Source organism: Convolutriloba macropyga, chromosome 10, assembly GCF_964194025.1.
Source record: "Convolutriloba macropyga chromosome 10, txConMacr16.3, whole genome shotgun sequence".
Lineage (NCBI taxonomy): Eukaryota > Metazoa > Xenacoelomorpha > Acoela > Convolutidae > Convolutriloba > Convolutriloba macropyga.
In genome coordinates this window covers 18127418-18142203 of record NC_134477.1, presented here as the reverse complement: position 1 = coordinate 18142203, position 14786 = coordinate 18127418, and the positions used below count along the sequence as shown (strand labels likewise).

General features: G+C 41.3%; 1 protein-coding gene across 1 annotated transcript; it reads left to right on the top strand.

The window, feature by feature from the left end:
- Positions 1-823: 823 nt before the first annotated feature.
- On the top strand, positions 824-4006 carry LOC142347943 (uncharacterized). Its single transcript, XM_075399108.1, has 2 exons — positions 824-1755; positions 2116-4006. The coding sequence occupies exons 1-2, from the start codon at positions 824-826 to the stop codon at positions 4004-4006; spliced, it is 2823 nt and encodes a 940-aa protein (XP_075255223.1).
- Positions 4007-14786: the final 10780 nt, after the last annotated feature.

Sequence of the window (14786 nt, the reverse complement as noted above, 5' to 3'; positions counted from 1 at the left end):
AACGGAAAAGATATAAAACACAATAGGACGAAAAATTTCTCAGTTAAGTATTAGCTTGCGATGCCGGCTTCATTTTAAAAAAACTTTTGCTATCTGCCATTTCAAAGATTCCCAGATTTTTCCAAACAATTTTTCCAATTTTAGCATTCAGATTAAATTTGGCGAAGCTGTCTGAGAGATAAGACAGGCCCGTGCGGAAGGGATCTCAAAGTAATGTTGTTACATTGGTGTTGAACTGTCGAAATTTGTCCTGGACGTCTTATCATTAGGTCTGTACCAGGAGAGGCACGTGCTAAAAAACTGTAACTTTGAAAACCAAGTCATAATGTTGATTATATAGATGTAATTCAATGGTTAGGAAATGGATGACTTTTTCATGGTAGCAAAAGAAGATTTGTGAAGCAAATCTCACGAAAGTTTTAACTGTTGAAAAGGAACAACAGTGGGCAAAGGGTAGCCCAGGCATATCGTGCCAAAGTAACTATAACTCAAGGGTCTTTTTTGAAACACCACCAACACTGGCGTCAATGAAGCAAGCTGATTAGTTTGCTTCTCTGACGTCCGGCCGCAGCACCACCAACACTACACATTCAAAATTAACTGAAGGCGGAACACCCCACAGTTTTTTCTGGTGACCCCCCCCCCCCTAACCAAGCTCGAACGCGCAACCTCAAGGCAAAGGCAAGGGCAAAGGCAAAGACAAAGACCACGAATCATCCCCAAAGACCAAGACCCATCCCCCACCGGACAGTAAAGACCCCCCAACACAGTCAACACTTCAACAACACAATACACAAAGCAGAATACAAACCTCCTTACAGCAATGCCGAACAGAACCATGCAACCACCCGTTTTAAAAGCAAAAATCAGGGTGATGGGGGAGAAAATTGCGAAGAACCTGCAAACCATGAGCGAATTGATTGACAGTGGGAACATAAACGCAGCGAAGAATGTTCATGAAAAGGCAGCGGAAACATTTTCGGAGTTCGAGGAAACCAGTTACGAGTTGATTTCACAGCTTGACGAAGAACAGCACGAGGAGTACATCGGAAAAATCACTGACACGTGGAACAACATCGACGACATGAAAATTAAAATTCAGAATCACCTTTCGCAAGAAAACACCACAACAAACTACAACACACAAGACAACAACGAGACAACAGTAACAGCAAACTCGACAGCGGATAACTCAGCAACCAAAAACAACATCAACACTAGAGCAATTGGACAACAGCAAACATCCGTTAACAGAAGTTTACACAACGAACAACCAGAAACTAGCAATTCCGCTCAACGTGACAACCTCAACAGCTTTTGGTATGATAGACTAGCTTACTCAAGCAGCCTAAACGACCAGCAGAACAGAGTTACTGGAATGGGGGACACACAAACATTCAATCAGCCAACAGAACAACCACAACAATTGCCAACAACGTTATCACAACCACTTCCATTCTATACGCCTTATGTGGAAGCTCTTCCAAAGATGGATCTTCAGAAGTTCAACGGTGACCCGAGCAAATGGGCAGATTGGTACAGTCGTTTCAGTTTCATGATTGGAGACACTCAGCTCAGTGATGGACAGAAGATCGCCTATCTACAGGGACTTGTGATTGGAAAAGCCAAAACAACAATTGAAGGATTTGCCTGCAACGGACACCTGTACAAAGATGCAATAAACGAGTTGAAACAGCGGTTTGGGAACCCAAACGTCATTATCAGCAACTTGTTGGAGAAACTCATCAACTACAGGCCACCAACGACATCTCTTCCTTGGACAATTGTAAATTTTTCCACATTCATTAACACCGAACTATAAGAACTCAACTTCGAAGCCGATCTCATAAGCACGACAATCTTGAAGCATGCAACCGACAAACTACCTTACATCGAAGAATTCAAATGGAATCAGTTTGTTTTACGACGAAGAATTCAGCAGCCCATACTTGCAGATTTCAACCAATGGATTAAAGAAATAGCAGAAGCACATGAACGTTCAACGAATCAAGGACGAAGCAATACTAGTCTCAGCACAAACAGTGATACACGTCAACGAAAATTCAACTTAATTGGAAACCGACAATTTCATCAACAACCAACTCATCCAAACAGGGAAGAACAGCAGCAACAACAACCAACACAGAACATAAACAACATTAGCAACAACAGGAACCAGTACAACCAGAGGAGCTCAACACACATGCTTCAAGCAACAAGGGGAAGCAACAGCAACAACCAGTCTCTGCCTTGTGTCTTCAACGACGGTAATCATCAGTTATTCCATTGCCCAACGTTTAAAGCAAAGACAGCAGACGAAAGACTACAAACGGTTTATCAGTTGAACCCTTGCAGAAACTGTTTGGGAGCAAATCATCGAGCCAACAACTGTCCTTCAACCACTAATTGCAGGGAGCAAGGATGCGGACAGCGACACAACACTATGTTACACGGTGCCAACCGTAGATACGGACGAACAATGACATCAATTGTTCAAGCAAACTCTCAATTGAGCAACTCAAGAGGAAATGGTAAATCATTTGCAGTCATCAACAACAAAGATACAGCCACAACAAAGGACATGACAGCAGCAACAAAAACAACGAGTCTTCTCTATGTCATGCCAGTTATTTTACACAACAAAGAGAACAAAGTTCGAACATGCGCCTTCATCGACCCAGGAAGCAGCTTGACAATACTTCTCTCGAAGACAGCTCACGAAGTACGCCTTCAAAAAGAAACACGTCAACAACTTGTTTTGGAGGGAGCCAACGGAACAGACACAAAATCGTGTTACACAACGTCAACAGAAATTTTGAATTTGGAAGACAAGGAACGCTACAACCTCAAACAGATATACGTTGTGGAAAACATCAATTTGCCAAAGCTGAGGGAGCACCCGGGAGACATTGCCAGAAAGTATGACCACCTTAGACATAACAATATGCCAACTCTGGATAATCTCGAAGTCACAGTATTGATTGGACAGGACAACATTAACCTTATCTCACCAGTCAGAGTGGAACAAGGACCATCGACAGCACCAAGCGCAAGTCTTTTCAAACTTGGTTGGACTATTTCTGGACCCCATACAGTATTGGATGACAGCAAAACACAACATTCAATGCATCATACTGCTTTGTTTTGCAGCAATTGCCTCGAACAAGACAATGACCTCAACCAAGAAGTTTCTCATTGGTGGAAAGCAGAAACAATTCCATTGGAATCCAAAACCAAGTCAAATGATCCAGAAGTTTTGTTGGCCACCAAGATACTCAACACAACATGCGTGAAACAAGCAGATGGACGTTATGAAACGGGACTTCTCTGGAAAGACGACAGCAGTTTACCAGACAACCGATCACACGCCTTGACACATCTGAATCATCTTGTCAACAGACTACAGAAAAGACCTGAACAGTACAAGAAATACAATGAGGGCATTCAAGCAGACCTGGAAAAAAGCTACATTGCAAAAGTACCTTTCCATAGACAGAAAGATACAGGATGGTACATTCCACACTATGGTCTTGTCAGCCCAAACAAACCCGACAAAATACGAAGAATCTGCAATGCCAAAGCACCACAAAGCGGAACAAGCCTCAATGACAAACTCTTAGCTGGACCTGACCTCTTCAGGAACATGCTTGGAATTTTGCTACGGTTCCGACAGGGAGCCATCGCCATCCAGGGGGACATCGAAGCGATGTTTATGCAAATCGGAGTACGACAACAGGACCGACGTTATCTACGATTCATGTGGAGACAACCCAACAGCCCAGAATTAGAGGTGTACGAATACCAAAGACACATCTTTGGAGCCAGAGACTCACCAGCTTGCGCAAATTTTGTTTTGCAACAGACAGCCAAAGACGACATCGAAGATCACCCAAATTCTCTGGAGATAATTCAGCGGACATTCTACATGGATGACATGGTTGCATCTTTCAGCGACACCATCACAGCATTCACTACAGCCAAGGATGTCAAGGATACTCTGAAATAAGGTAAATTCAACCTGACAAAATGGTGCAGCAACATCCGTGAGTTTTGTCAGCAGATGCAAGAGGATCTATGCAAGCCAGTGGAGGAGCTCTTCAGTAAAGGTTTTCATCAAAGAGTACTTGGAGTTTACTGGAGCTTGGACGAAGACAAACTATTATTTAAAGCGAAAGACAGAATGAACCTAGACGGAAAACATGGACTCAACGCAGGTTTCTGTCTTTTGTGTCAAGTTTCTACGATCCTTTGGGAATAATATCTCCATTCCTCATCCGAGCAAAGATTCTACTGCAAGAACTGTGGAAACATGGACGCGAATGGGACAAAGCTATCGGTGGAGACAATGGAAAGGCCATCAAAGATTGGGTACATGAAACGGAACAGATAGGTACGGTAGGGGTAAACAGGTTGGTAGGTGGTACAGCATTTGGGGACACAATGGAACTTCATGTATTCTGCGACGCATCATTGGAAGCAACAGCAGCAGTAGCATACATCAAGACAACCAGGAACCAAGAAACAAAAACTCGTTTTCTCATGGGAAAAACAAGAGTGGCACCCTTACGTCAAACAACAATTCCCAGACTAGAACTGCAAGCAGCACTTTACGCGGCAAGATTGAAGAAAACAATTGAGGATGAGATGGATTTCAAGTTTGACAAAATCTTTCTGTGGAGTGACAGCACGACCGTTCTCAATTCGATAAAGAACTTCAAATTGAAACACAAGATGTTCATCGGAAACCGAATTGCCGAAATAAGGGATCTCACAAACACCAATCAGTGGAACTACGTCAACACCAAAGACAACCCAGCAGATCAAGGAACGAGGGGACTAACAGCAACAAAAATGACAGAAAAATCTCTTTGGTTACAGGGACCACAGTTTCTTCTATCTTCTAGCGACATCTCGACAACAGACGAACAACAACACGAAACTGTTTTCTTGAACAGCGCAGAACAGAAGCCTCAGGGAACACGACGACAGCCAATTGACAAAGACCTAATTGATGCCAACAGGTTTAGCCAGTGGTTGAAACTAAGAGCCGTCATCATCAAAATGAAAAACCTCCGAAACAAAACGAGAACAGGGACCAGCAGATCATAGATGCAGAGAACTTTCTTTTCCGTCTATCTCAGCAACAATCATTCGACGAGGACATAAATCAACTAACACACAACAAGCCAATTCAAAAACGGAGTAGATTGATTCAGTTGACACCTTCAATAGACGAAGACGGTATCCTTCGATCAAATAGCAGACTAGCCAACGCACCAGTTTCAACAGCAACAAAGAAGCCAATAATCTTAGACGGTAGGAACAGGATTATTCGTCTTTTTCTGGAACTGCAACACAACATCAATGGTCATGTGGGAGTCGAACAGCAGACACACAGCATTCAGTTGAATTACTGGGTTCTTCAATGCAAAACAGTAATGAAGAAGATCTTAAATAGATGCCACGAATGCAGACGACAAAGACAACTCAACAGCCAGCCTCAGATGTCAGATCTTCCGAGTTACCGATTCTCAGTCAGACCTGTAGCCTTCAAGGAGACCGGAGTAGACTTTTTTGGGCCAATTGAAATCTACAGCCATATCAACACAGCCATGAAAGCTTACTGTTGCTTATTCACTTGTCTGACGATACGAGCCGTTCATATCGAAGTAACCAGAGACTTGCAGAAGGAATCATGCATAATATCATTCCAACGATTCTTCAGCCGACGAGGACTACCGGAAAGAGCTCACAGTGACAATGCTTTATATTTCACCAGTACAGCAAAGACCTTCGAAGAAAGCAGCTTCACAACTACAGAGATACCGAAATATGCGGAATCGAAAAAGATTGCATGGAAATTTATTCCACCAGGAGCTCCACATTTTTGTGGAACATGGGAACGCCTCATTGGGATGAGCAAACGCCTGTTCTTCAATATCGCCGGATCTAGGAAACTCCAGGAAGACAGTTTCTCAACCCTCATTTGCCAAGTGGAAGCTCTACTCAACAGCAGACCTCTAACATCAGTCAGCAGTGACATTCGTGATGTGGAAAGTTTGACACCAGGACAATTTTCGACAGGAATGACAACAGGGCTGCCTTCAGATACTACAATTAGCAGCAACGACAGAGGAACAGGAAAACTATGGAACAACGTCAACAGTATTATGAACGAGTTTTGGACACGTCTTTTAAAAGATTATCTGCCAACACTCAGACAACGTCGAAAATGGCATTCAACAGTAGACGGGATAAAAGTAGGGGACATGGTATGGATACTAGAAAACAACACACCCAGGGGTATTTGGCCGGTAGGTAGGGTACAGAAGGTAAATAAATGTAAGGATAATGTGGTAAGGTCTTGCCTGGTTAAAACATCAAAAGGGGATTTTGTTAAACCAGCTATTAAACTTAGTTTGATTAGCAACAAATCAACATAAAGATTCTCAATATTAAATGGGGAACAATAATTCAAACACAATTTGAAGCAAACTTGATATCAGTTTTGGGATTAGGGTAAAGTGAAAGATGAAAATTTTAAAGTTCAATTCAATGAATTAGCAATTTAAAGGGACTATTAGGTATCATTCAGGTACAATTAGGGATTTCAATAAGTAACTCACAGGATACTATAATTAGCAAAATTTAGCGTACATTAGAAAATACTTTCAAATAGAAAAATTTAGGTAGGTAGGTTTAACAGGAAGACAAATTATGGATAGACATTGGGTAGGTTTTGGAATTCAAATGCACAATTAATTAGCTTATTGCAAAACAGCAGAGAGTTAAACTGACAGTCTAACAGTATTTTGAATAATTAGATGACATTAAACAGCTTAGGTAAAACCAGACATCAGTGGTAAAAAGTATTACAAAACATTTGGTATTCCGACAAAACTCTAATTAGGGAAAAACAGGTAAAAGGAAGGCAATAGGTACAAGGTAGTGGCAGATTTAGGCACGTAGGGAACACGGGGAGCATCAATTTGTCAACCAGCAACTTTCAAGGGGCAGACCAGCAACAACAATACTTCCAGAAATTGTTCAGTATTTGACAATCGCCAATCAGCCAATACAAAAGTCGATTCAAAACAACTACAAATGTACACAGTTAAAAGCAATCAGCACAAAAAGCAATTCAACTTTCCAGCATACCACTTTCATATAACACTACAAGCAGCACGTTGACAACCAGTACACAGCAACAATCTACAGACAACACCGACGGAAGACATCAACAGAAATTTCACAACAACAAACAGTTCAGCAAGAATTACTTCAGAAGAAGCAACAGAATTTTTTGAACAGCAGTCAACACATTCATCAACAGCAGACATTATCAAAGTCAGGACAGACATACTTGTAGATATGGACGAGTCCATAACTTCAAGATCAGCGTTTTATTGAGGACACAACTCAATACAACATTTCAACATAATCATCAGCAGATGAAGTAAGAAATACAGTTCAGCTACACAAAAAACACAACAGAGCAAAAGAGAACACGACGAGACGACAAAGAGCAACTTCAACAACAACAACAGATCGACTACAAACTTCTGATTTTTGGTGCCCAAAAATGGGGGCCCAGTGTACCAGGAGAGGCACGTGCTAAAAAACTGTAACTTTGAAAACCAAGTCATAATGTTGATTATATAGATGTAATTCAATGGTTAGGAAATGGATGACTTTTTCATGGTAGCAAAAGAAGATTTGTGAAGCAAATCTCACGAAAGTTTTAACTGTTGAAAAGGAACAACAGTGGGCAAAGGGTAGCCCAGGCATATCGTGCCAAAGTAACTATAACTCAAGGGTCTTTTTTGAAACACCACCAACACTGGCGTCAATGAAGCAAGCTGATTAGTTTGCTTCTCTGACGTCCGGCCGCAGCACCACCAACACTACACATTCAAAATTAACTGAAGGCGGAACACCGCACAGTTTTTTCTGGTGACCCCCCCCCCCCCCTAACCAAGCTCGAACGCGCAACCTCAAGGCAAAGGCAAGGGCAAAGGCAAAGACAAAGACCACGAATCATCCCCAAAGACCAAGACCCATCCCCCACCGGACAGTAAAGACCCCCCAACACAGTCAACACTTCAACAACACAATACACAAAGCAGAATACAAACCTCCTTACAGCAATGCCGAACAGAACCATGCAACCACCCGTTTTAAAAGCAAAAATCAGGGTGATGGGGGAGAAAATTGCGAAGAACCTGCAAACCATGAGCGAATTGATTGACAGTGGGAACATAAACGCAGCGAAGAATGTTCATGAAAAGGCAGCGGAAACATTTTCGGAGTTCGAGGAAACCAGTTACGAGTTGATTTCACAGCTTGACGAAGAACAGCACGAGGAGTACATCGGAAAAATCACTGACACGTGGAACAACATCGACGACATGAAAATTAAAATTCAGAATCACCTTTCGCAAGAAAACACCACAACAAACTACAACACACAAGACAACAACGAGACAACAGTAACAGCAAACTCGACAGCGGATAACTCAGCAACCAAAAACAACATCAACACTAGAGCAATTGGACAACAGCAAACATCCGTTAACACACTATAACTCAAGGGTCTTTTTTGAAACACCACCAACCCTGGCGTCAGTGAAACAAGCTGATTAGTTTGCTTCTCTGACGTCCGGCCGCAGCACCACCAACACTACACATTCAAAATTAACTGAAGGCGGAACGCCGCACAAGGTCCAAAGCATCCAAGCACAGACAAATTAAATGAAGTGCAATTCCTTGCGGATGAGCCATTAGTTCTTGAGTTAAGGGAGAACACCGATAGTGAACAGATATGTGAAATAGAATCGTCGGCAAAATGGCACGCAAAAATATACGTGAGACACCAATGGATAGAGAGGATAAAAAAGTTAAAGATTTTTCGAAAGACCAAAAACTACTAGCTGTACCATTTGATAAAGGTTGAGGTTTTTGTGTTATGAAAGAGACAACATACTCGGATAAACTAAATGAAATCTTTAGAGCCAGTCATTTTGAGGATGGATACAGTCCTATTGAACAGAAAAAGGTACAACAGAGGACACCCAGGAACTTAAATTTTTCAAGAGGTATGTGGATGAAAGTGCACCGTCAAGGGGAACCCTCTAGATTTCTGCAAAGGGAACCCTCTAGATATCCAAAGACGATGAACGTAAAATTCGAAAACGTTTGTTTTAAATATCGGAAGTAATTTTAATTTGACAAATTGGTTTCTTATACCTCTAGATTACATTGAGTAAGCAGAGTGTCATCACAAAAAGTTACAATTCACTCTTGAGACACCCAACGGTAGTGGAGACCTGGCTTTCCCAGATCAGAACATAAACGTAACCGGTGATAGAAAAATTAGCATTGGCATCAAAAATCAACAGATACCGACAAAAATTTTTTAAAAAAATGTGATTCAAGGGACTGCACATGAGCTTTTCATTGCCACCAGTTTCTGCCAATCTCATAAAAAAAATCAGCAGATCTGGACTGAAAATCGGCATCCATTTGATTGGTTGTGCAATATTGTTAATGAGACGTTGGATAAATTATTCACGTAGTAAAAGGTTGCAGCAAAGCCCCGCAAAAATGTACAACATTTCAAAACTAAAATGAACTCAAAACGATGTTTCTGTTCAATACAGAGGATACAGCACTCAAACTGTAATCAGACTGCACTCTACTTGCCAGCAGACTGATTTTCTAATCGATTTCACAATGAGAAAATTCAAAATTTGCCTGCTTATTCTAGACTCATTTTTTGATTGAAATCTGAAATAAAAAGTGGTATAAAAGTTATTACAAGTAATGGATGCAGCTCCATCTATGTTGGCCAAACCAGTCAACATGTTACCACAAGAATTTCAGAGCATCAAAAGAAACATTCCTATGACGGACAACACTTCGTTGAATCTTGTGGTACAGCATATAATAGTGACCGGGAGATACTAGATGCATGTCGTGAGTTTGAAAAACTAATGACAATAGAAGATATCTGAATCAAAACAATAAAACCTCAACTAAGTAAGCGCGAAAAGTACCGGGATGAGAATTGACATTGAAGTGTCAGTTCAAATGCTAAAAATTTGAATTTTGAAAATCAAATTTCATTTTGGTACATGTTAACACATTAAAATTTTATCAACACCAACAAGTAAAGGATAATAACAGATTAAAAAGCAAGTGAAAAGTTCTCTTCGTGTTTAAGAAACAATATAACCGGGAACTTCAAGATCTCCATGTTAAATATTAAATTCATTTTGGTGTAATAACTGTATATAAAACTTTTAGATGAGATTTTAACTGTAAAAAACTTCAATAATTCGTTGTTATTTGAACTCAATTTGTAGAATTCAGGAGATAGAGTCAAAGGAAAGTTTATAAACTTAGTAAATAATTTCATTCAATTGTTAAACCTGGCGTTGAATGCAATGTCTGAAAACCTTCCTTGTGTTAGAATTATTATCAAGAGATTAGGCTTTTCAGTACACTCAAAGGACTTTTTCGCCCATTTTTTGGCCATTGTTATGAGATATTCGAATATTGTTAATTGAATTGCAATATCCACATATGCATAGAAAAATTCTATGTACATTTGATTGTGTTTGTGTAAGACATCTCAAAGCGATGTGGATATGGGTTTCAAAGTTGTTTTGCCGTGTAGCATGGTAGAAGTAGCTCATTTTTTTCGTAGTCTGATTTTTTAAAACTGAAATCACTTTTTTGGTCTATCTGACGTTTTGAAAGGATCTTCAAAGTCTTTATAGTGAAGTCATACATGTTTTTTACAAAAGAGGAAAAATCAAGAATTTCAAGCAGAGCAATTAAAGAAATAGGTCTATGTCTTGCAGAATCGCTCTGTAATTTTTTCAGCACCAATTACGCGCCAGATTTTGTACTCTCTCAAGCTGCTTCATGCTGCCCGGGGGATGAGCCAGATTGCTAGATATGCGTTGCATTTGGCATCATTTCCAATGGTGGCGTTGAGCTTCCTCTCAAAATACTGCTCAAATGACGTTTCTTTTAATATGGTAGAAGGCCTTCATGGCTATTGGCTCTCATTTCTCAATCAGATGTAGTTTACTGAAATTCTCCGGTTACTACAGATTAAATGCTTATACGGGCTATGTTGTTCCAATATTGGTTTCCGATTACGACAGATTAAATGCTTATATGGGCTACGATGTTCCAATAATGGTTCCGGTTCTAGCCAAATATTACACATACAAAGATTGACTCAGAAGATTTGACTATTGTCACGTTTTCTTATATGTTGAAAAGCACGAAATCTTATAGCCCATATCAATTTTTAGAGGCAACTACAATAATAATTTTTGCGATCTCTTTCAACAAAGTGCAAACTACAGGAGACAAGTGACCGAAATGAGTTGGTTGTCCCAAAGACCCGCCTTAAGAAAACAAATTGAGACATCTTGTTGTTATCAAATCGAGAACAGTTGGGAAAAAATGCACCAAATATCCAAGAAGGACCTCCTTCTTTTTTTACTTGGAAATAATTTGAGAAAAAAATACAGCGAAGTCCTTAGTTAATAAACTGCTACTACGGCTGATGCAATCTCAGTGGGAAACTCAGAAGCTCAAAACTGAATTTAACATAACTCAACATTTGGTTGTGGTTGGTATAATCATCCCTGAAGCTTGTACTACTACTACTACTACTACTACTACTACTACTACTACTACTACTACTACTACTACTACTACTACTACTACTACTACTACTACTACTACTACTACTACTACTACTACTACTACTACTACTACTACTACTACTACTACTACTACTACTACTACTACTACTACTACTACTACTACTACTACTACTACTACTACTACTACTACTACTACTACTACTACTACTACTACTACTACTACTACTACTACTACTACTACTACTACTACTACTACTACTACTACTACTACTACTACTACTACTACTACTACTACTACTACTACTACTACTACTACTACTACTACTACTACTACTACTACTACTACTACTACTACTACTACTACTACTACTACTACTACTACTACTACTGTTTCAACACTTTAATTCCAAATATGAAATAAAGGCACGGTTGGCAACAAATACAAATACAAATACAAACAAAACAAGAAGAGTTATTTGTTTGGTTATTCTGTGAAGTGCTGTACGACGAAATTGTTGAAGGCATTCTTTGACCCGGTTGCTGCTTTCTCCTGCAATCTGGTGAACGATACTTTGTTTCGTACACAGTCTCCTTCGATTTGACTCGTCCACGTTTTCCGTTGCCCCCCAGGAGCGCGTCTGGCATGGGCGTATTGATCGGGCGGGTCCCAATCGAAGGCACTGCGGGCTAATCTTCCTGGTTCCATTCTCTGGATGTGACCGTACCATTTTATCCGTTTGAGCATGATCATCGTGGATAGTTGGGGCATTCGCGATCTTGACATAATTTCATCGTTCGTTGCTTTCTCCAGATATGACACACGTAGAATTCTCCGAAGACAACCACAGTGGAAACTCTCAAGTTTTCTCTCCATTAATTTCGAAAGAGTCCAAGTTTCTGAGCTGTACAGCACGGCTGATAAAACGAGTGCTTTGTACAAATTGCACTTGAGGTGCACGCTGAGCTGCTTGCTCTTCCAGAGATTTTGGAAGTTAGCAAACCGTTGTCTATCTTCTGCAAGTTTGCAATTGACTTCCTGGAGGTCTCCATGCTTGAGGCTGACATATGATCCGAGATACTTGAACGCTTCTATGTTTTCAAACTCGTTTCCGATAACATCTTGTACTTTGCAGGAAAACACGCGTGTGGCAGCTGTTTTAGGTTTGCCACAGTATCTCGATTGGTGAACTTTTCGGCCATTGACTGTTTTGAACTTCCTTTCACACTTGTCACAGGTGAGGCTCGCCTCTAGTTGCTCAAACTTTGACTTGTCGACGACATTCTTTGACAAACCGGCTTTGCAGAATCTTGTTTGGTGCACTTTGCGTCCAGTAACTGTACTGAATTGCCGCTGACAGTTCTGACATCTTAAAGACTCTTGATCAGCCACCGCTGACCCACTCTCATTTTCTAGCGACTCTAAATCCGCTACTGCAGATTGTTGTTGTGAAGCTACCAACGCTGGCTTAGCCTCCGCTAAGCTTTTCAATCTGAGCTTCCGGCCATCTTGTGTTTCGAACCAGCCCGCTTTCTTTTTCGTTCCCAGCAGCACCTCCGTGCCGATGGTTAGTCGTGACTGGCTAGATGTCTCTGCCAGGAGTCCTAGTTTGCCTTTATGTGTTCCAGTGAGTATCTCCACGTTCTGTTGGATATTAGGCACTGCAACAACATTTGGGCTGTCGCATTTTACACCCATATTCTTTGTTTTGACCACATTAATCTTCAGACCAGCGGCTTCCGCTAGGGCCTCGATTCGATGTAGGTTTTCTTGCACCTCACTGTCTGAGACCCCCACGAGAGCAACATCATCAGCAAAATCTAAGTCAGCCACCAATCTCCCAATGTCTAATCCTCCATGCACCGAGTTAGCTAAAATGTAGTTGATGACAAGGCCGAATAGGATTGGGGACCACACATCACCCTGCCTAACGCCTGTTCTGACATCAAATAAGCGTCCCTTCTCACCTTCGGCTTTGACTCGACATTTGAATCCATCATAGCTGTTTCTTATGATGTTTATCACTTTTTGCGGCAGACCATAGTGTTTCATTATCTGGTACATCTGCTCACGATCGACAGAATCGAATGCCGCTCGAAAGTCTATGAAACAAAAGCTAATATCCAATTGAAACGCCATTGATTGCTCTATTATTTGACGCAGGGCAAAGAGTTGATCGGCGCATCCTCTGCTTTTTCTGAAGCCGCACTGCTCTTCCCTTAAGACGCGATCCACTGAATCTTTGCATCGATTGAGAGTAACGGAAGCGAACACTTTGTCTGGTACTGACAATAGAGAGATCCCTCGGTGGTTCGAACACTCTGACCTCTTTCCTTTACTCTTGTATAATGGGACAATTTCTGCTACCTTCCAGTCATCGGGCAGAACTTCCGTCGACCAACATTTATCTATGATGTCCCAGAGCCACTCGACAATACCCTTGTGTGCTTTCAACATCTCACAGGAAATGTTATCGGGTCCACTTGCCTTGCCATTCTTCAACCTGCGGACAGCTTCAAGCACTTCTTCAAATCGAATTGGGCTCAGGTCAATCGGCAAGCTTTCAGCAGCTGCTTCTTCGGGATCCAATCTCGTACTGCAACTGAATGTTGAGGGATTCAGGAGTTGACTAAAATGTTCCGTCCAGCGTTCAAGTCGTTCCTCTTTCGTCCGTAAGTTGACGCCAGTGCTTGAAACTAATTTGGTCAACTGGGGCCTCCAGTTTCGGCAAATCTGCTGTGATGCCCCAAAAACCTCCTTTAAGTTGCCTCTGTCCGCGAAGCTCTGCACTTCTTGGCCTTTGCGTTCAAGCCATGCCCGTTTGTCTGCACGTAGAGCTTTTCTGACTTCCTTACAGCAGTTTGTGAACTCTAACAGCGCCTCCGCGCTGCTGTGTTTCTTTAACTGTAGATCGGCTCGTTTCCGGATAAGTTCCAGAGAATCTGGAGAAATCCAAGGTTTGTTCACTCGCTTGTCCGGAAGGAGGCATTTCACTGCTGCTTGGTTCAGGGCTTTTCGAAAATTGTCCCAAGACTGCTCTGTATTCTCGAAATCGCCGCTCTTATCAAGATGTAACTTGACCTCCTGCGTGAATAAGTCAC

Coding starts and splice junctions, on each gene's coding strand:
- LOC142347943 (XM_075399108.1), top strand. CDS start 824: ATGCCGAACAGAACCATGCAACCACCCGTTTTAAAAGCAAAAATCAGG. Junction 1,756..2,115: donor GAGAAACTCATCAACTACAG/GCCACCAACGAC, acceptor TCATCCAAACAG/GGAAGAACAGCAGCAACAAC.